At 43.3% G+C, this 21,919-nt stretch overlaps 2 protein-coding genes across 3 annotated transcripts in view; one reads left to right on the top strand and one right to left on the bottom strand.

The window, feature by feature from the left end:
* The window catches only part of COMMD10 (COMM domain containing 10), a 433,041-nt gene that overhangs the window by 39,442 nt on the left and 371,680 nt on the right, over positions 1-21,919 (bottom strand). The gene's annotated exons all lie outside the window — the stretch shown is intronic.
* LOC143793815 (protein kinase C delta type-like) lies at positions 12,986-16,977 on the top strand. Of its 2 annotated transcripts, XM_077280791.1 has the most exons (6): positions 12,986-13,535; positions 14,618-14,868; positions 15,063-15,125; positions 15,293-15,844; positions 15,971-16,014; positions 16,165-16,977. In XM_077280791.1, exons 1-5 carry the CDS (start codon positions 13,296-13,298, stop codon positions 15,993-15,995), a joined length of 1,131 nt encoding a protein of 376 aa, XP_077136906.1. In that variant the 5' UTR covers positions 12,986-13,295; the 3' UTR covers positions 15,996-16,014; positions 16,165-16,977. The 2 variants fall into 2 exon arrangements, with proteins under 2 accessions (XP_077136906.1, XP_077136907.1); XM_077280792.1 differs by lacking the exon at positions 15,063-15,125.

The following is a 21,919-nucleotide window of genomic DNA, read 5'->3' as shown; positions in this document are numbered from 1 at the left end:
AAGATTAGGTGCACAGGGGCCGAAATACGAGTCGAGGTAGACGCGCGGTCACTTAGGAATCCCACTGCCCCATTCGGCTACACTGACTAAGGTATTTATGGACAATTACTGCATCATTCCTACATCATGGTATCTTTTTACCTGATACAGGCATTGATCTAGGCCACATGGGATATTGCAATAATAGAATATTAGAAGCATCTTAATATTTACATTGATGTTGTATTTGCATTAAAATTGGTTAATATTAGTGTGTTATCTCTGTGTGTGTGCCTAATTATTGGCCCTATATAGAGAAGATAGTAGAAAATATGTCAGATAGCTGATTACCTTAAAGCATGTGAATTAGAGACAAACAGTAAGGTACAATAAGGCTTGTAGTTATATCAGAATATTGCACGAAAAACATATTTTAGGACATCCCATATATCTTGGGATATCACAGGCGATAAAAGACTAAATGGAAGTCCACATTTCTTCTCATGGGTCACTAGATTCAAATTCCCAAAACAAAAAGAAATAAGTATATTTGAAAAATATTCATTACTGGTGTACTGTGTATAATGTTCATTTAACACCAGTAGAAGAATATCAGTATACTACAAACCCAAAAATATATGCAAGACATGTAAATATCCAATACATGTTAGAATCCAATATTGCACATAGCCCCATTAAAATTAAACCAAAGTCAAAACAGTAGTTAAAATCTCTTAATCATACAACTGTGTACACTAGTAATCAAGTTATACATACAGTGCTTTGCAAAAGTATTCGGCTCTCTGCAACTTTTCAACCTTTTCCCACATATCATGCTTCAAACATAAAGATACCAAATGTAAATGTTTGGTGAAGAATCAACAACAATTGGAACACAATTGTGAAGTTGAACAAAATTTATTGGTTATTTTAAATTTTTGTGGAAATTCAAAAACTGAAAAGTGGGGCGTGCAATATTATTTGGCCCCTTTAACTTAATAATTTGTTGGGCCACCTTTTGCTGTGATTACAGCTGCGGGCTGATATTCATAGCCTGGGAAGCTCCATGGGGATTAACCCCTTCCCAGGCTACAAATATCAGTCCCCAGCTTTCCCTCTCTGGTGCAGAAAATTGCGCCGGAGCCCACGCCTTTTTTTTTTCAATTTTTTTTTTTTTTTTTAAATTAAACAAATTGCATTTAAGGCCAGGGTAAATACCCGACACTGCTTCGGGCATTCAGGACCGGAGCGTTCAGCTGCACACTCCGGTCCCGAGTGCCCGCGGCAGTGCCGGGTATTGAAGCGAGAGACTTGTGTGAGTTTCTCGCGAGTGTGACTCCGGCCTAACGCAGATTTCATGGGTGTATGTGTCTTTATTTAACCCCTTCACCCCCAAGGGTGGTTTGCACGTTAATGACCGGGCCAATTTTTACAATTCTGACCACTGTCCCTTTAGGAGGTTATAACTCTGGAACGCTTCAACGGATCTTGGCGATTCTGACATTGTTTTCTTGTGACATATTGTACTTCATGATAGTGGTAAAATTTCTTCGATATAACTTGCGTTTATTTGTGAAAAAAACGGAAATTTGGCGAAAATTTTGAAAATTTTGCAATTTTCCAACTTTGAATTTTTATGCCCTTAAATCACAGACATATGTCACGCAAAATACTTAATAAGTAACATTTCCCACATGTCTACTTTACATCAGCACAATTTTGGAACCAAAATTTTTTTTTGTTAGGGAGTTATAAGGGTTAAAAGTTGACCAGAAATTTCTCATTTTTACAACACCATTTTTTTTTAGGGACCACATCTCATTTGAAGTCATTTTGAGGGGTCTGTATGATAGAAAATACCCAAGTGTGACACCATTCTAAAAACTGCACCCCTCAAGGTGCTCAAAACCACACTCAAGAAGTTTATTAACCCTTCAGGTGTTTCACAGGAATTTTTGGAATGTTTAAATAAAAATGAACATTTAATTTTTTTTCACACAAAATTTATTTCAGCTCCAATTTGTTTTATTTTACCAAGGGTAACAGGAGAAAATAGACTGCAAAAGTTGTTGTACAATTTGTCCTGAGTACGCTGATACCCCATATGTGGGTGTAAACCATTGTTTGGGCGCATGGCAGAGCTTGGAAGGGAAGGAGCGCCATTTGACTTTTCAATGCAAAATTTACTGGAATTGAGATGGGACGCCATGTTGCGTTTGGAGAGCCCCTGATGTGCCTAAACATTGAAACCCCCTACAAGTGACACCATTTTGGAAAGTAGACCCCCTAAGGAACTTATCTAGATGTGTGGTGAGCACTTTGACCCACCAAGTGCTTCACAGAAGTTTATAATGCAGAGCCGTAAAAATAAAAAATCATATTTTTTCACAAAAATGATCTTTTCGCCCCCAATTTTTTATTTTCCCAAGGGTAAGAGAAGAAATTGGTCCCCAAAAAATGTTGTGCAATTTGTCCTGAGTACGCAGATACCCCATATGTTGGGGTAAACCACTGTTTGGGCGCATGGCAGAGCTTGGAAGGGAAGGAGCGCCATTTGACTTTTCAATGCAAAATTGACTGGAATTGAGATGGGACGCCATGTTGCGTTTGGAGAGCCCCTGATGTGCCTAAACATTGAAACCCCCTACAAGTGACACCATTTTGGAAAGTAGACCCCCTAAGGAACTTATCTAGATGTGTGGTGAGCACTTTGACTCACCAAGTGCTTCACAGAAGTTTATAATGCAGAGCCGTAAAAATAAAAAATCATATTTTTTCACAAAAATGATCTTTTCGCCCCCAATTTTTTATTTTCCCAAGGGTAAGAGAAGAAATTGGTCCCCAAAAAATGTTGTGCAATTTGTCCTGAGTACGCAGATACCCCATACGTTGGGGTAAACCACTGTTTGGGCGCATGGCAGAGCTCGGAAGTGAAGGAGCGCCATTTGACTTTTCAATGCAAAATTGACTGGAATTGAGATGGGACGCCATGTTGCGTTTGGAGAGCCCCTGATGTGCCTAAACATTGAAACCCCCCACAAATGACACCATTTTGGAAATTAGACCCCCTAAGGAACTTATCTAGATGTGTTTTGAGAGCTTTGCACCCCCAAGTGTTTCACTACAGATTATAACGCAGAGCCGTGAAAATAAAAATTCCTTTTTTTTTTTCACAAAAATGATTTTTTAGCCCCCAGCTTTTGTATTTTTACAAGAGTAACAGAATAAACTGGACCCCAAAAGTTGTTGTCCAATTTGTCCTGAGTACGCTGATACCCCATATATGGAGGGTAACCACTGTTTGGGCGCATGACAGAGCTCGGAAGGGAAGGAGCGCCATTTGGAATGCAGACTTAAATGGATTGGTCTGCAGGCGTCACGTTGCATTTGCAGAACCCCTGATGTACCCAAACAGTACAAACCCCCCACAAGTGACCCCATATTGGAAACTAGACCTCCCAAGGAACTTATCTAGATGTGTTGTGAGAACTTTGAACCCCCAAGTGTTTCACTACAGTTTGTAACGCAAAGCCGTGAAAATAAAAATTCTTTTTTTTTTTCACAAAAATGATTTTTTAGCCCCCAGCTTTGTATTTTTACAAGGGTAACAGAATAAATTGGACCCAACAAGTTGTTGTCCAATTTGTCCTGAGTACGCTGATACCCCCTATGTGGGGGGTAACCACTGTTTGGGCACATGACAGAGCTCGGAAGGGAAGGAGCGCCATTTGGAATGCAGACTTAAATGGATTGGTCTGCAGGCGTCACGTTGCATTTGCAGAGCCCCTGATGTACCCAAACAGTACAAACCCCCCACAAGTGACCCCATATTGGAAACTAGACCTCCCAAGGAACTTATCTAGATGTGTTGTGAGAACTTTGAACCCCCAAGTGTTTCACTACAGTTTGTAACGCAAAGCCGTGAAAATAAAAATTCTTTTTTTTTTTCACAAAAATGATTTTTTAGCCCCCAGCTTTGTATTTTTACAAGGGTAACAGAATAAATTGGACCCAACAAGTTGTTGTCCAATTTGTCCTGAGTACGCTGATACCCCCTATGTGGGGGGTAACCACTGTTTGGGCACATGACAGAGCTCGGAAGGGAAGGAGCGCCATTTGGAATGCAGACTTAAATGGATTGGTCTGCAGGCGTCACGTTGCATTTGCAGAGCCCCTGATGTACCCAAACAGTACAAACCCCCCACAAGTGACCCCATATTGGAAACTAGACCTCCCAAGGAACTTATCTAGATGTGTTGTGAGAACTTTGAACCCCCAAGTGTTTCACTACAGTTTACAACGCAGAGCCGTGAAAATAAAACATATTTTTTTCCCACAAAAATGATTTTTAGCCCCCCAAATTTTTATTTTCCCAAGGATAACAAGAGAACGTGGACCCCAGAAGTTGTTGTTCAATTTGTCCTGAGTACGCTGATAACCCATATGTTGGGGTAAACCCCTTTTTGGACGCACGGGAGAGCTCGGAAGGGAAGGAGCACTGTTTTACTTTTTCAACGCAGAATTGGCTGGAATTGAGATCGGACGCCATGTCGCGTTTGGAGAGCCCCTGATGTGCCTGAACAGTGGAAACTCCCCAATTCTACCTGAAACCCTAACCCAAACACACCCCTAACCCTAATCCCAACGGTAACCCTAACCCTACCCCTAACCTCACCTCTAACCGTTTAATGAACATTTTCTGACAGTCATAAGTGCCACGTATTTAAGTGCCACGTATTTAAGTGCCACATATTTAAGTGCCACGTATTTCAGTGCCACGTGTTTCAGTGCCACGTGTTTCAGTGCCACGTGTTTCAGTGCCACGATATTTCAGTGCCACGTATTTCAGTGCCACGTACTATAAATACTATAACTATGTGGTTATACGTGGCACTGAAATATCGTGGCACGTAAATACGTGGCACTTAAGTACGTGGCACTTAAGTACGTGGCACTTAAATACGTGGCACGTAAATACGTGGCACGTAAATACGTGGCACTTAAGTACGTGGCACTTAAGTACGTGGCACTTAAGTACGTGGCACTTATATACGTGGCACTTATATACGTGGCACTTATATACGTGGCACTTATATACGTGGCACTTATATACGTGGCCACTGAAATATCGTGGCACTTATATACGTATATAAACGTATATTTTAGTGCCACGTATTTCAGGTTAGGGGTAGGGTTAGGGGTAGGGTTTTTTTTTTTTGTTTGTTTTCTTGTGTTTTTCTATAAAAACGCATGCGTCTAAAAACGCATGCGTTTTACCACGTTTACATGCGTTTTTTCACACATGCGTTTTTTTAAAAAACGCATGCAGATAAAAACGCAAGTGTGAAACCAGCCTAAAAGACGCTTTTTATAGCAAAAAAGTTTTTGCGTCTCCACATTTTGAGACCTATAATTTTTCCACATTTTGGTCCACAGAGTCATGTGAGGTCTTGTTTTTTGCGGGACGAGTTGACGTTTTTATTGGTAACATTTTCGGACACGTGACCATTTTTGATCACTTTTTATTCCGATTTTTGTGAGGCAGAATGACCAAAAACCAGCTATTCATGAATTTCTTTTGGGAGAGGCGTTTATACCGTTCCGCGTTTGGTAAAATTGATAAAGCAGTTTTATTCGTCGGGTCAGTACGATTACAGCGATATCTCATTTCTATAATTTTTTTATGTTTTGGCGCTTTTATACGATAAAAACTATTTTATAGAAAAAATAATTATTTTGGTATCGCTTTATTCTCAGGACTATAACTTTTTTATTTTTTTGCTGATGATGCTGTATGGCGGCTTGTTTTTTGCGGGACAAGATGACGTTTTCAGCGGTACCATGGTTATTTATATCCGTCTTTTTGATCGCGTGTTATTCCACTTTTTGTTCGGCGGTATGGTAATAAAGCGTTGTTTTTTGCCTCGTTTTTTTTTTTTTTTTTTCTTACGGTGTTTACTGAAGGGGTTAACTAGTGGGGCAGTTTTATAGGTTGGGTCGTTACGGACGCGGCGATACTAAATATGTGTACTTTTATTGTTTTTTTTATTTTATTTAGATAAAGAAATGTATTTATGGGAATAATATTTTATTTTTTTTTTCATTATTTTGGAATATTTATTTATTTTTTTTTTACACATTTGGAAAAATTTTTTTTTAACTTTTTTACTTTGCCCCAGGGGGGGACAATACAGATCGGTGATCTGCCAGTTTGCATAGCACTCTGACAGATCACCGATCTGAGGAAAGTGCAGGCTGCTTCACAGTGCCTGCTCTGAGCAGGCGTCTGTGAAGCCACCTCCCTCCCTGCAGGACCCGGATCCGCGGCCATCTTGGATCCGGGTCTGGGAGCTGCAGGGAGGGAGGTAAGACCCTCGCAGCAACGCGATCACATCGCGTTGCTGCGGGGGGCTCAGGGAAGCCCGCAGGGAGCCCCCTCCCTGCGCGATGCTTCCCTGCACCGCCGGCACATCGCGATCATGTTTGATCGCGGTGTGCCGGGGGTTAATGTGCCGGGGGCGGTCCGTGACCGCTCCTGGCACATAGTGCCGGATGTCAGCTGTGATAATCAGCTGACACCCGGCCGCGATCGGCGGCGCTCCCCCCGTGAGCGCCGCTGATCGCGTATGACGTACTATCCCGTCGGCGGTCATACGGGCCCACCCCACCTCGACGGGATAGTACGTCGGATGTCAGGAAGGGGTTAAGGCCGGGATCACACATGCGAGAAACTCGGACGAGTCTCGCATCTTAATACCCAGCACTCGGGACCGGAGCGTGCGGCTGCTTAGAAATACATGCAACAGCACGCTCCGCTCCAGAGTGCCGGCGGCAGTGCCGGGTATTAAGATGCGAGACTCGTCCGAGTTTCTCGCATGTGTGATCCATCTTTCGTATCTATCTATCGTATCCATCTATCGTATCCATCTATCCAGGGGCGGACACAGACTGCTTGGGGCCCCTGTGCAGGAAATGTGCCTGGGCCCCCCTCCTTTTAAGGCGACAAAGCTAAGGGACTGTGCTATACATAAGTGAGTACACTTTATACTAAGGGACTGTGTTAGACATAATAATCGATAATAATGTCTTCCTGTCTTTTTCCACCTCCCCCTGTTCTTAAACCCATTATAAATCTCCCGCATCCCATTATTGCCCTCTCCCCCACCCCCCATGATTGACCTCTTCACCACCTCCATTATTGCTTTCTCCCCCACCACCCCATATCATTGCCTCCTCCCCACCACCCCCATCATTGTCCTTTCCACTGCCACCATCATTTCCTCCTGCCCCACCACCCCTATCATTGCCATCTCCATCAACCCAATCATTGCCTTCGGCCCCGTCACCCCCATCATTGCCCTCTCCTCCACCTACACACACACACAGCACCATTCACCTCTCTGCACACACACACCTCACCTCTGCTCACACAGTATCCTGAAGCCGCACCATAGCTGGCAGCTTCCTGTCTCACACAGCCGTGGCGCTGAATGATGATGTCATTCAGCCACTGCTGTGTGGCAGGAAGCAGGATGGATCCATTCCCTGCAGCTCCGCTGCCTTTTTCTCTTGCAGGCAGCGGAGCTGCAATCCCATGATGGCAATCTGGCCAGGGGCCCCCCGGAGGCGGATAAACTGGCCAGATTGCCCTCATTATTAGCCACCCTGCAGGTAGGGATGGTTTTAGGCAAAGTGGGGCCCTAGGCAAAGTTTAAAATGGGGCCTCAAATCCTAACATATTGCACATCACACAGAAGCATTTCTGTTGTATTTACAAGCGCTGAGTTCAGGCCACTAAAGGAATGTGATCGACAATACTGAAGTTGTTCAACGCTTGTTTCCCGGCCTCTTTACACCGTCTGAGAAAGAATGATGGGAACAGAACAATCACTAATAGATCACTAACAGATCACTATACAGTATCATGTTACCAGCAGCACAACTACAGTTTACAACGGCGATGTGCTGCTGAGAACAATGATTTCTGTTCCGGCATAACCAATCCAATCAATGGATGAATAGGCAGCATTTTACTTGTTTAGTATAATACACCTCATAGTCCTCAATATATTATAATGTGCACCACAGTCCTCCATATTGTAAAATACACACCGCATAATCCTCCATATAGTATAATACACTCCTCAGTCCTATAATTAACTTCCCACAGTATAATGCACCCCATAGTTCTTCATATAGTATAATGTATTCCCCATAGTCCTTGATACAGTATAATGCAGCCCACATATAGTATAATGCAGCCACCCCATAGAGCATAATGCAGCCACCCCACAAAGTATGATGTAACCCCCATGGAATATAATGCAGCCACCCTCATATAGTATAATGTAGCCCCCCCCATAAAGTATGATGCAATCACCCCTCATAGAATATAAATATAATACAGCCCCCCATAGAATATAATACAGCCCACCTCCCCATAGAATGTAATGTAGCCCCATCAAAGAGTATGATGCAATCCTCCCTCATAAAATCTAATACAGCCCCCATAGAATATAATACAGCCCACCTCCCCATAGAATATAATGTAGCCCCCATAGAATATAATGCAGCCCCCCATAGTATATAAAACAGCCTTCCCCATAGAATATAATGCACCCCCCATAGTATATAACACAGCCTCCCCCATAGAAGATAACGTATAATGTATAATGTACCCACCTTAGTATACAACACAGCCCGCATAGTATACAGCACTGCCCGCATAGTATACAGCGCAGCCTCATAGTATACAGAACAACCTCATAGTATACAGCGCAGCCTCATAGTATACAGAACTGCCCGCATAGTATACAGCACAGCCTCATAGTATACAGCGCAGCCTCATAGTATACAGCGCAGCCTCATAGTATACAGCGCAGCCTCATAGTATACAGCACACAGCCTCATGGTATACTGCGCAGCCTCATAGTATACAGCACACTGCCTCATAGTATACAGCGCAGCTCTCCCCCCCAGAATGGTCCCACAGTCCAGTACTCACTGTTATAGAGTAAAAAAAAATAACAAACAACACAGCACACTCCTCACCTCTCCTCGTGCCCGCGCTGCTTCCAGTTCCTGCTCCTGCCGGCACACAGTGAGTGCGCGGCAGTGTCTGTCAGAGGCAGAGCGGGGAATGATGAGAGAGGGAGCGTCAGCTGACGCTCTCTCCTCCATCATTGCTTTGAACTGTACCAGCAGACGCCGGTATAGTTCATTGCAGCGGTGGAGTCGGCGCTGGCGGCAGGCGGGCCCCCTGCCTCACAGGGGCCCCATAGCAGCTGCATGATGTGCCGCTAGCTGGGGGCCCCTGGGGCAGCGAGGAACAAGGCAGCTGCCTGCCCCTAACGCCGGCCCTGCCTGCAGGGGCCCCCTGGAGCCTCCGGGCCCCTGTGCAGCTGCACAGGTTGAACATGCGGTATGTCCGCCCATGCCTCTGTCTCTCTGTCACCAATCTACAAAAATATGGGGAAAAAAATCCCCAAAAATGCTTTTCTATGTAAAAATCTAAAAAAATTAAATATTATACACAGAACAAGTTACACATATTTAAAGACATGCACCCGTAAAGGGAATTTCTCAGTAGTTTTTTTTGTAATTTGAGAGCAGCATAATAAAGAGCTAGAAACCAGGGATGTGCAACATCAAAAAGTTAATTTATTTCAGTTCAATACAAAAAGTTAAACTCATATATTATGTAGAGTCATTACAAACAGTGATGTATTTCATGTGTTTATTTCTGTTAATGTTGATGATTATGGCTTACAGCCAATGAAAACCCAAAAGTCATTATCTCAGTAAATTAGAATAATTAACAAAAAAAACACCTGCAAAGGCGTTTAAAAAGGTCCCTTAGTCTGTTTCAGTAGCTCCACAATCATGGGGAAGACTGCTGACTTGAAAGATGTCCAGAAGGCAGTCACTGACACTCCACAAGGAGGGTAAGCCAATAAAGGTCGTTGCCATAGAAGCTAATGTTCACAGAGTGCTGTATCCAAGCATAATAATGGAAAGTTGAGTGGAAGGAAAAAGTGTGGTAGAAAAAGGTGCACAGCCTTGAAAGGATTGTTCAGAAAAGGCCATTTAAAAATTTGTGGGAGATTCACAAGGAGTGCACTGCTGCTGGAGTCATTGCTTCAAGAGCCGCCACACACAGACGTATCCAGGACATGGGCTACAAGTGTCACATTCCTTGTGTCAAGCCACTCATGACCAATAGACAATGCCAGAAGCCTCTTACCTGGGCCAAGGAGAAGAAGAACTGGACTGTTGTCAGTGGTCCAAGGTGTTGTTTTCAGATGAAAGTAAATTTTGCATTTCATTTGGAAATCAAGGTCCCAGAATCTGGAGGAAGAGTGGAGAGGCCACAATCCAAGCTGCTGGAGGTTTAGTGTGAAGTTTCCACAATCAGTGATGGTTTGGGGAGCCATGACATCTGCTGGTGTAGGTCCACTGTGCTTTATCAAGACCAAAGTCAGCACATCCATCTACGAGGACATTTTAGAGAACTTTGGAGATGGAAATGTCATTCTCCAGCAGGACTTGGCACCTGTCCACACTGCCAAAAGTACCAATATACCTGGTTTATAAACAACAGTATCACTGTGCTTGATTGGTCAGCAAACTCACCTGACCTTAACCCCATAGAGAATCTATGGAGTATTGTAAAGAGGAAGATGAGACACCAGACCCAACAATGCAGATTAGCTGAAGGCTGCTATCAAAGCAACCTGGGCTTCCATAACACCTCAGCAGTGCCACAGGCTGATCGCCTCCATGCCACGACGCATTGATGCAGTAATTGATGCAAAAGGAAGCCCCGACAAAGTATTGAGTGCATTTACTGATGACATATTTCAGTAGTTAAACAAGAAGTTTCCCAAGATAAATATCAAAAACAACAGGTCCAAATTCAAAAAGCATTATGAACACAAAAAACCCCAATAGGTGTAATTAAAGTAACAGGGGAATCAAAGAATATGTTCAACCATAAAATCAATTTTATTAATAGAAATTAACGCTTAAAAATCTGAGCATATTATCACTGCCAAAGCAGGAAAGTTAGGGGATCATAAGAGAAAGTATAAAAAGGGGTAAAAATATATAATATAAATAAGTGTATGCACAAAATTGCACAAGTGAAATTGATGTAAACAGAGGTAAGTTACAAGGGGTTAAAAGATGTGAAAAAGGCAGAGCAACAATAGGGAAAAGTATAAAGTGAAAAGTATGGTCCCCAATAACACAGATAAAAATAGGTCTAAATGTGTCAACATACCATATGGCCATATAATAGAGAAAATAATTTTGTAGAAAGCTAATAATATCAATTCATTAAATCAAATGATAAAATCCGTAACCTGATTGTCAACAAGCATCTATCATAATTAAATCAAGTCCATAAAGAGGTTCACAATCCCGGCTGTTCAACAGTCTATCAAGGCTCCATAATGTCTCATAGAAAAAAATAATAAAGAATTCACAGTCTAGCCAGAGACCATTTCTAGAGTTCATATATTCTGCAACAGATCCATGGAGTACAATAGCAGAGAAAAACAAGCTTGTTTGTAGGAAGACTTTCCTCCCCCAGTTCTCCATCTCTTTATAGGATGAAAAATGTTCACAAAGTAGAAATCATCACATACAGGGATATAGATAGGTGGATTAAAATCCGGCCTTCATGGCTGTATACTGCAGAGCAAACAAATATGAGTTAAAATCAATAAAAAAAAACACAAACCCACCTCCCAGAAGATGCCTCCATATTTCTAAAAATGAACCAAACCCCAGATTTTCATTAAGCCTGGTCAGTACCCAATCTAAAAGTCCACTTGCTCTCAACGTAAGCAAGAGTTTTCTTGAGATCACCACTTCTCGGTCCCAAAAGAACTCTGAGAAGACTTGAATCCCTATGATGGAATTGTTGAAAATATCTTAGTAGGGTTTTAAATTGTTCAAGATCATCCTCTGTCCTAGATTTGTCCATGTCTCTTACATGTTCCTTGATACATACGTGAAGTTCTCTAGCAAGGAGACCAATGTAGATTTTCCCACCTGGACATCGGGCGTGATAGATCACCCATTAAATGGTGTCTGATGTCATATGTCAAATTTAATGACATTCCCCTGAAGGTAGCCCTCTCAGGTGTGTTCATAGTTGTCAATAATTGTGTCCTGTCCTGTTTATGAGACTAGGACACCTGCTGATTGTGCTATGTCTTCACATGTCTGCGTGGATGTGACGTCATAAGTCGTCTGCACCACAAATAATATGGGAGTGAGCGGTGACATCTTACTCCTTTAATCCCCATTCTCCTGATGATGCCTGAGAGCGGGCGAAACATGTTGGGGGATTAATGTTTATAGATTTAGGGCGACAGGACCTGCATTACAATAACGGTGACAATCCGCCAGTATATAACTAATCGCTGACTGCAGCAGTAAATGGTACGGTGTATTCACTGCCTGTGACTGTGACACTATAATAGCACAAAGAAGCCGTAATAACAGGGTCATTTTCATTTATGGGGGTTTTAATTGTTTTCTTTGTGTTACATGTAAATAAAGCAATATTATAAAGAGGAAGAAGAAGATTTCGGTGACCCCAGAGATGAGCAGCAGTGACCCGTCCTTCCGATGGGTTGTGGTGGGATTTCTGTAAATCACATGTGATGGGTTATTGGGAACGGTACAACCTGTATTATATATAGCACTGATGGCTTTATTATATACTGCCCCAATATCACCATATTCCTGGTAAGAGGTAATAATTGGTAGAAAGTGTTGGTTATACAGAGAATATAAAAGCTCAGGAAGAGTTTACAGCTCCGTGTATTCTGTCCATGAGGTGCAGTAGAGCCGGCTGGGTGGCACTGGGGGTAATAGGTGAGCACCACTTTGGTGGAATAGACTCTTGGGAGAAATGATAAAGGGAAATGGGACATCGAGGAAATATGTGATAAGAAACATAGAAAAACTAATAAAAATATTAACTTTACAATACAAAAATAATGTAAGTTATAAAATGGGACGATGATGAAAGACATAGAGGGATTAATAATCTAATAAATAAACCACTGGAAGTCGCCATGAAGTTCTCTGCCGTTCCTCTGGACTCTAAACTGTCACCCATGATGCCCACATCACAGTGTATAGGGCAGAGCAGGGCCAGGAGCCGCTGCCTGGCAGGAGCCACCTGAGGGTTCCGTCACCTCTGACCTCTGGTCACCTGCACACGACCAACTGCCGTTTACTTTCAACTGTCGGCTGAAGTGATTGGACCGAGGTCTACAGGCGGGAAGAGATTACAGAGAATGGCGACTACTGGACGAGGAGAAGGGAGCGAGAAGAGGAGCGAGGAGAAGGGGCGCGAGGAGAAGAGGGAAGAGGACAGCGTGACCGGATTAAAGAAGAAAAGGAGACGAGACAACAGCGGATTGGAGGAGCCAACACCTGGATGCAGCGGAGACCCTGGATCATCCGGCCCCTATGCCAGGCTTAACATCAGCCGCTTCAACATCCACCAGGTCCTAGGTAGAGGCGCCTTTGGCAAAGTAAGGCCTACATATTTGTTATTTATTTGAAATCTGAGATTTTTCATATATCCCCATGTATTGTTCTTTGTTATCAGCCATGTCTTGCTTTGTTATTGCTCATTGTAGTGTCCTTCTGTGAGATGAGGTATAAGACATCACCATAGTTAGGGCTAGTGCTGCTATAACCTGGTATTCTTCTATACTGGAGGGTTCATCTCAGGGGTCACAGCTGTAGAGGGCAGGGGACATTATTTTTTTCTCCTATCAGGCTGCCATATTGTACATACATTTGTCTCTGTGTTTTTATTAAATCTAGATAATCAATGATATTTGGACCATACTAATGCCAACTCAATGCCTCTACTAATGCTTACTGTTTATTTCCATATGGTAACAGAGGAAAACCCTTTAAAATGTCATCGTCATTTTAATTTTTATTTCATAAATCAATAGCAAACATGAAAATAAGCAGCTTTGTAATAATTCTAATCAGATAAATCTTCTTTCTCCACCAAGACTGATTTTTCATATTCTATATTCTCAATTTCTGGGTAAACTCTGTATTTAGTGAAGACAGATTGTTACATTACTGAGAGGAGATGACAGTTGGTGCTGATAATATTCTATGTAGTGGAGAGGAGGGGCTAAATGCAAAACTCCTCCCTCCTCCTCCCCCCTCCCTTCTGCATTGAATATTATCAGCACCAACTGTCATCTCCCCTCAGTAATGTAACAATCTGTCTTCACTAAATACAGAGTATACCCAGGTACATAGAATTTTGAAAATAAAAAATCAGTCCTGGCGGAGAAAGAAGCCGATTTGGCTGATAAAATGTATTACAAAGTTAAATATTTTCATGTGTATTATTGTTTTATGAACTAAATATTAAAATGACGAATGTTTATTAAGACCTCTCCATAGCCCATCCATGGAGCAGGCAGTGCATTGTTCTGATAGATAGATCTGCTCCTCTATATGGTCCTGGTCACTAGCAGACTGAGCGATCACTCAGTTTTCTCATGCGCCTTGTGGACTATAAAATCCAGATCCTTCCACCCCTGCAGACACCTTCTAAGTATTCTCCATTTGTGTTTTTCAGGTGGTCCTGGCATCTGTCCCCGGCAGTAACATCAACGTGGCCGTCAAAATGATCACCAAAAGGGACAACGAGGACACCATCTTGAGAGAGCGGCGGATACTCCTGGCGGCCAGACACTGCCCATTCCTGTGCCACCTCTATGCCGCACACCAGTCTCAGCACAGGGCATATTTCATCATGGAGTACCTGTCCGGTGGCAGCGTGGAGGATTTGATCAGGATGTGCGGCTGCCTGAACATCGGCAATGTGAGGTGAGAAAGCAGAGAATGTACCTAAAAGAGAACTAAGAGAAAGGGAAAAAACCTGAGGTCAGGGTGCAGCTAGGGGAGCACTGGCAGGGCATATATTTAGGGTGCTGGAAGCAGGAGGTGGGGTGCCATGGTATTTGGGGATTGCCAGAGAAGGATTTCATGACATTGATTCTGCACTCTGTTCTCTCCATCAGATTCTACACAGCAGAGATGGTAAGCGGCCTCCAGTTCCTCCACGGACACAACATCGTCCACCGGTAAGCAGAACTTTCCTCCTTCTCTCTGTCCCCTTTACAAGCTGTAGATATGGCCCCCGGCTTCCCTGGTGTCCTGCCGCCTATTCTGCCGTATTTTGTAGTGACCCATTTTCCATCTCTTATATCACTGGACAGATTTCTTATTTTGTTTTCTTCTTTCATTGCAGTGACATAAAGCCGGATAACATCATGTTGGATGCAGATGGCCACATCCGTATCATCGACCTTGGGCTTGCCCAAGATGGCGTCTCCTCCTCCAAAAACATCTCTGGAGTGACGGGCACTTTCCATTACATGGCCCCTGAGGTGCATCGTAGAAAACGGTATGGCGCAGCAGTGGACTGGTGGAGCCTGGGGATTGTGGTGTCCAGGATGGCAGCAGGGCGATATCCATTTTACAACGGCCCCGTCAAGCAAATGGCTTTCAAATCCATCATCAACGAGAAGCCAAAATTTCCAACTTGGCTTGATGCTGACGTGAAACATCTCATCAAGAAGCTGCTGCGCAAAGACCCTCAGACACGCCTGGGTGTGAGCGGGAACATCAGAGAGCATCCATTCTTTACCACCATCGGCTGGGAGGATCTGGAGGAAAGGAGAGTAGAGCCACCATTTACACCATTCAGGCCAGTTCTGGAGAACCACCATCTGCAGTGGCCGGAGCACACAGTCCTTCACCCCGTGGCCGGATTTACGTACGTGTCACCAAGCTGGACCCGGTAAATATCTCCTCCTCTGGGAATAACACTCATCAGGTGCTGTTCTCTCATTGTGGTAATCATCATCATCGATCTTACCTTTTTTCACTTTTTCTGACAGTGACTTTATGTTTCTATTTTTCTTAGGTGGATGAAAAGATCTGGACTGTGAAAGAATTCACGACCATCTGGTGAGTGACCGATGTACACACAGGACACCTATTATGTCAGTACATTGCATCTGATGTTATATAGCAGAATGGTTCATTATAAAGACCATTCCCCTAATATAACATAAGATCCGGTAGATAGATTTCATGTCTTCCTCTTATGTCTTGCAGGATGAGCCCGTGCCAACTGCCCAGAACTTCATGCCTCCTGACCCGTGCCTCACGTCTCTGCTGCTGTACGTCACCTCGGCTGCCCTTCAACATCATCTCTCTCTATACCATCTTCATGTCGGACCACTGCCATTGCTGCCCCAGACACTTGACCTCCTGGGCTGGCATCTAACATCCCTCCAGCCTGAAGATCTTCTACCCCAGGAGCAGCCTGTGCTAAGTTTCCATCTGGTGAGTTCAGGAACAAATAGTCGCACCTTTCAGTCCTGGGGCCGCTGAGCAGCAGCATGTAAGGAGCGGCCATTATCCCTGAACTCACCTTAGCACAGGCCTGGTAAGTATCGCACCCATCACACATCACCCACACTGCATGATCAGTGCAGGTCCCCACACTACATCATCAGTACAGGCACACACATAGCACACAGTACATATCAGCACATAGATGTAGGACATAGATCGGCTTCTGATCCTGAGATTTAATCTGATCGCCATATTTGGGGTCAGGAAGGAATTTTTCCCCCTAATATGAGGACAATTGGCCCATTCCTCATAGGGGGTTTTCGCCTTCCTCTGGATCTACACGGCCTTAAATAGGTTTAGTATAATAGATTAATAAGTAGAATCACACACTAGTAGCACAAAAAAGTTATAATAAAATAAAATGTTCTTACTTTAAAAGAAAAAAATAGTTCCTATAAATAATAGTTAGTCCAAGTAAAGAAACATATATATTATTTTACATGACAGGTATATTACACAGGTTAGGTACATTACACAGGTTAGGTATCAGCCTTTGATCCTGGGATTCATTCTGATCGCCATATTTGGGGTCAGGAAGGAATTTTTCCTCCTGATATGAGGATAATTCGCCGATTCCTCACAGGGGGTTTTCGCCTTCCTCTGGATCAACACGGCCGATACATATAGTGTCATAGGTTAATAAGTAAGTGCACACTTTTAGAGCATAAAAAAGATACAAAATAAAATATTATTAGTTGAAAAAATGTTTCCTAACCAAATATAGACATAAATTAGTCCAAACATGCTACCAGATTAGTAGGAAAAAATTAATACAACACATTTTTTTACTTTAATCTCATCGGTTCATTATCAGCCCTTGATCCTGGGATTTATTCTGACCGCCATACTTTATTTGGGGTCAGGAAGGAATTTTCCCCCCTGATATGAGGATAATTGGCCGATTCCTCACAGGGGGTTTTCGCCTTCCTCTGGACCAACACGGCCCATAGATAGATTTAGTCTGATAGATGAATAATTTACACATATACATGATATATAACATATAATAACCTCATCTATAAATAAAATCTTCTTTTTACCCCTATACCTTTGTGTTGTCTTTACTCCATTGCTCGGCCATGTAGTCATTATTATACTGCTCCCTATGTCTGGTGGGCGCATACAGCAGTGTCCCCCACACTCCAGGCCTCACAGCCCCAGCACATCATGGTGTCAGGATTTCCTTCGTATTTCTCGGGGGAGAGAACCTGCGGCAGCTTCTGAGGCCTCGATAATAATTCCATCCTCAGTGCAAAATGAAGGAAATCCTGACACCATGATGTGTTGGGGCCGTGAGGACTGGAGTTTGGGGATCAATGTCACACATGAGATAAAGCTGGATGAGCCCCGATATCGTTATATCCAATGGGGATAAATCAGGTAATAGCTCTGATTCCTGGGAGTGTCAGGTCCAGAGCAGGAGACTCTGGGGCCTTTCTCCATTTCCGCTAATAAATGAGAACACTGAGCCGCTCCATCCTCTATTACCTCAGAACTTCCTAACAGGACAGAGAAGAATGGGTTTCCTATACCAGACCCCCATATCATAGACAGCCAGTCTGATTAGATCCTCCAGAAAAGATTAATGAAGGAGAATCCCCTGCAGAGAGGCGTCCACAGCAAGAGATGTGATAGTAACAGCTTTTGTGTCATTTCCTAGTGATCTGTATGTGGAAATAAAGGATGACAATCAAAGTGGCCGCCATTATCGCTCCTACAGGGGACATCACTAAGCTTTCATACACCCTGAACAGTACATGGTGTAATGACACATCCCCTCACATTACCACTGTTACAGATGTGCCATAAAGCTCTCATAGATCCATGGTCAGCATTAGGGGTAGGCAGACTTGGCATCTGCCTAGTACCCTCACTCCTCCAGGGGCCCCCAGCCAGTGGTATACCGTTAATAGCGGCATACCACGCAGCCGCTAATACCGGCACACCATGAGACCACTATGGGATCCGTGGGTCAGGGGATGCCGATACAGTTGAAAGCAATGATAGAGGAGAGAGCGTCATCTGAAGCTCCCTCTCCCATCATTCCCCTCTATTTCTGAAGCAGTGGGTACGCGATGACGTCAATTAATCGCGCACCATGCTATGCCGGGCAGTGGAGCTGCTGAGATACTCTGCAGCAGCGGGGGAACTAGGAGGAGAGGTGAGTATTGTATTTTTTTTCATATATTAGTGAGTATGTGCAGCCATAATACTGCAGGACAGTTGGGCTACATGATACTCTATGGGGTGGCTGCATTATACGCTATGGCAGTGTTCCCCAACTCCGGTCCTCAAGAGCCACCAACAGGTCATGTTTTCAGGTTTTCCTTAGTATTGCACAAGTGATGGAATTATTGCCTGTGCAGGTGATGCAATTATTACCTCTTCAATATTAAGGAAATCCTGAAAACATGACCTGTTGGTGGCTCTTGAGGACCAGAGTTGGGGAACACTGCTCTATGGGGTGCCTACATTATACTCTATGTAGTGGCTGCATTATACTCTGAGGGGGGATGCATTATACTCTGAGGGGGCTCCATCATACTCTATCAATGACTATGACTATGGAGTGCATTATCCTTTATGGGGGCTGCATTACACTCTATCGTACTATGGGGAGTGCATTATACTATATGCACTATATGGAACCTGCATTATACTGTATGGAAGGCTATGGGGAATGCATTATACTATATGAAGAACTATGGGGTGGATTGCACTACATGAAGTACTATAGGGGGTGCATTATACAATATTGAGGACTAAAAATAGTGTACTATACTATTTGGAGGACTGAGGAGTGTATTTGTCACAACTCTGTTGTCGGGTGTCCTGGGACCAGGGGCTCATTCCCTGTCCCTAACACTAGGGGCCCCTAGCTTGCCCTGTTCCCCAGGTTACTTCTGATGATGAAGATGCTGTGGCAACCTACCTTGCCTTAGCTCCACCCTCAGTCTGCACCCTTACCGCATGCAGGAAGGAGGTGATTAATAGTGTACCGTAATATACCAACCAGACTAACAAGATAATACGAACAGGGGTAACAAAAAATACCAAACATACAACCCCCCCATAGAATATAATACAGCCCACCTCCCCATAGAATATAATCTAGCCCCATCAAAGATTATGATGCAATCCTCCCTCATAAAATCTAATACAGCCCCCCATAGAATATAATGTAGCCCCCCATGGAATATAATACAGTCCACCTCCCCATAGAATATAATCCCCCCATAGAATATAATACAGCCCCCCATAGTATGTAACACAGCCTTCCCCATAGAATATAATGCACCCCCATAGTATATAACACAGCCTCCCCCATAGAATATAACGTATAATGTACCCACCTTAGTATACAACACAGCCCACATAGTATACAGCACAGCCCGCATAGTATACAGCACTGCCCGCATAGTATACAGCGCAGCCTCATAGTATACAGAACAGCCTCATAGTATACAGAACAGCCTCATAGTATACAGCACTGCCCGCATAGTATACAGCGCAGCCTCATAGTATACAGCGCAGCCTCGTAGTATACAGCGCAGACTCATGGTATACAGCACACAGCCTCATGATACACAGCACTGCCTCATAGTATACAGCGCAGCCTACAGTGCAGCCTCATGGTATACAGCACACAGCCTCATGGTATACAGCACACAGCCTCATGGTATACAGCACACAGCCTCATGGTATACAGTGCAGCCTCATAGTATACAGCACACTGCCTCATAGAATACAGCGCAGCTCTCCCCCCCAGAATGGCCCCACAGTCCAGTACTCACTGTTATAGAGTAAAAAAAAAACAACAAACAACACAGCACACTCCTCACCTCTCCTCGTGCCCGCGCTGCTTCCAGTTCCGGCTCCTGCCGGCACACAGTGAGTGCGCGGCAGTGTCTGTCAGAGGCAGAGCGGGGAATGATGAGAGAGGGAGCGTCAGCTGACGCTCTCTCCTCCATCATTGCTTTGAACTGTATCGGCAGACGCCGGTATAGTTCAATGCGGCGGGGGAGTCGGCGCTGGCGGCAGGCGGGCCCCCTGCCTCACTGGGGCCCCATAGCAGCTGCGTGATGTGCCGCTAGCTGGGGGCCCCTGGGGGAGCGAGGACCTAGGCAGCTGCCTGCCCCTAACGCCGGCCCTGCCTGCAGGGGCCCCCTGGAGCCTCCGGGCCCCTGTGCAGCTGCACAGGTTGAACAGGCGGTATGTCCGCCCATGCATCTATCGTATCCATCTATCGTATCCATCTATCTATCTATCGTATCCATCTATCGTATCTATCGTATCTATCTATTAATCTATTATCTATTTATCTATTATCTATCTATCAATATATCCATCGATATATCTATATATCGATAGATATATTTATAGATAGATATATCAGTAGATAATAGATAGATATATCGATAGATAGAAACCATAGATATATACGATAGATAGATAGATACGATAGATGGATATGATAGATAGATATCTATCGTATCTATCTATCTGTGTGTGTAAACATTATTCTTCAATGGAGTATGTAAATGAAGAGGTTGGACAAGAAATGACATCACAATTCTGTTTTTTTGTATATCTTTATTTAGCTTACAAAAACACACACAAATCCGCATGAAAAATGCAGGTGACCTGCCAGTGACCTCAGGTGCAGATTTGGTGCAGATTTTACCTGCGTCAAATCCTGATGCAATCCTGAACGTGGACACATACCCTTAGTGTTCCCTTTATTTTTTTGAGCAGTGTATAAATATATATATATATATTGTTTTTTATTATTTTGTAATTTAAAAAATATATATATATTTTTACAACTTTATTTTCTCTTTAGTTACTTTTTTTTTTTTTTTTACTTATTTTCACTATGAGATTCTCACTTTCTGCAGTCTGATTGCAGTTATAAGGTATAGTAGTGCAGAAGCATTTATTCATTGAAATTCTTGGTGTATATTTGCCTACAAGTCCAGTGGGCGGTCCAACTAGTGATTGGCAACTATGTTTGTATATACAGTCAGACAGGGAAGACCAACATTTTCTGTTCATGTCATTTTTCTACAATACCCTAGTATGTAGTTAAATAGAACAGAGCAACACTAACTATATAAACCATAGCAAAAAGAACTCCCTACAATACATGTATAATTAGACAAATGGAGTCAGAAAGGCTATCTTTTAAAGTATAAAAATTGTAACATTTATTCAATATCAAAATTTTATCAAAAATCACCTCATAGAAAATTGTAAAAAGCACAGTCATTAAAGGTCACTACATAGATGAAGGATACAGGTAACACATCCACAAATCCACACTAATAAAATATAGTCCGACCTGAGGTCTCAGATTCCATAGGGTATATTGAATATGTAATAGTAAGCACTCAATGTCCCACTACAATACCTGGTAGAAAATAAGTATATAGGACTGAACCTCACCGATAAT

The sequence above is a fragment of the Ranitomeya variabilis genome, chromosome 1 (assembly GCF_051348905.1).
Source record: "Ranitomeya variabilis isolate aRanVar5 chromosome 1, aRanVar5.hap1, whole genome shotgun sequence".
NCBI lineage: Eukaryota > Metazoa > Chordata > Amphibia > Anura > Dendrobatidae > Ranitomeya > Ranitomeya variabilis.
This window is presented reverse-complemented; position numbering and strand designations above follow the sequence as displayed.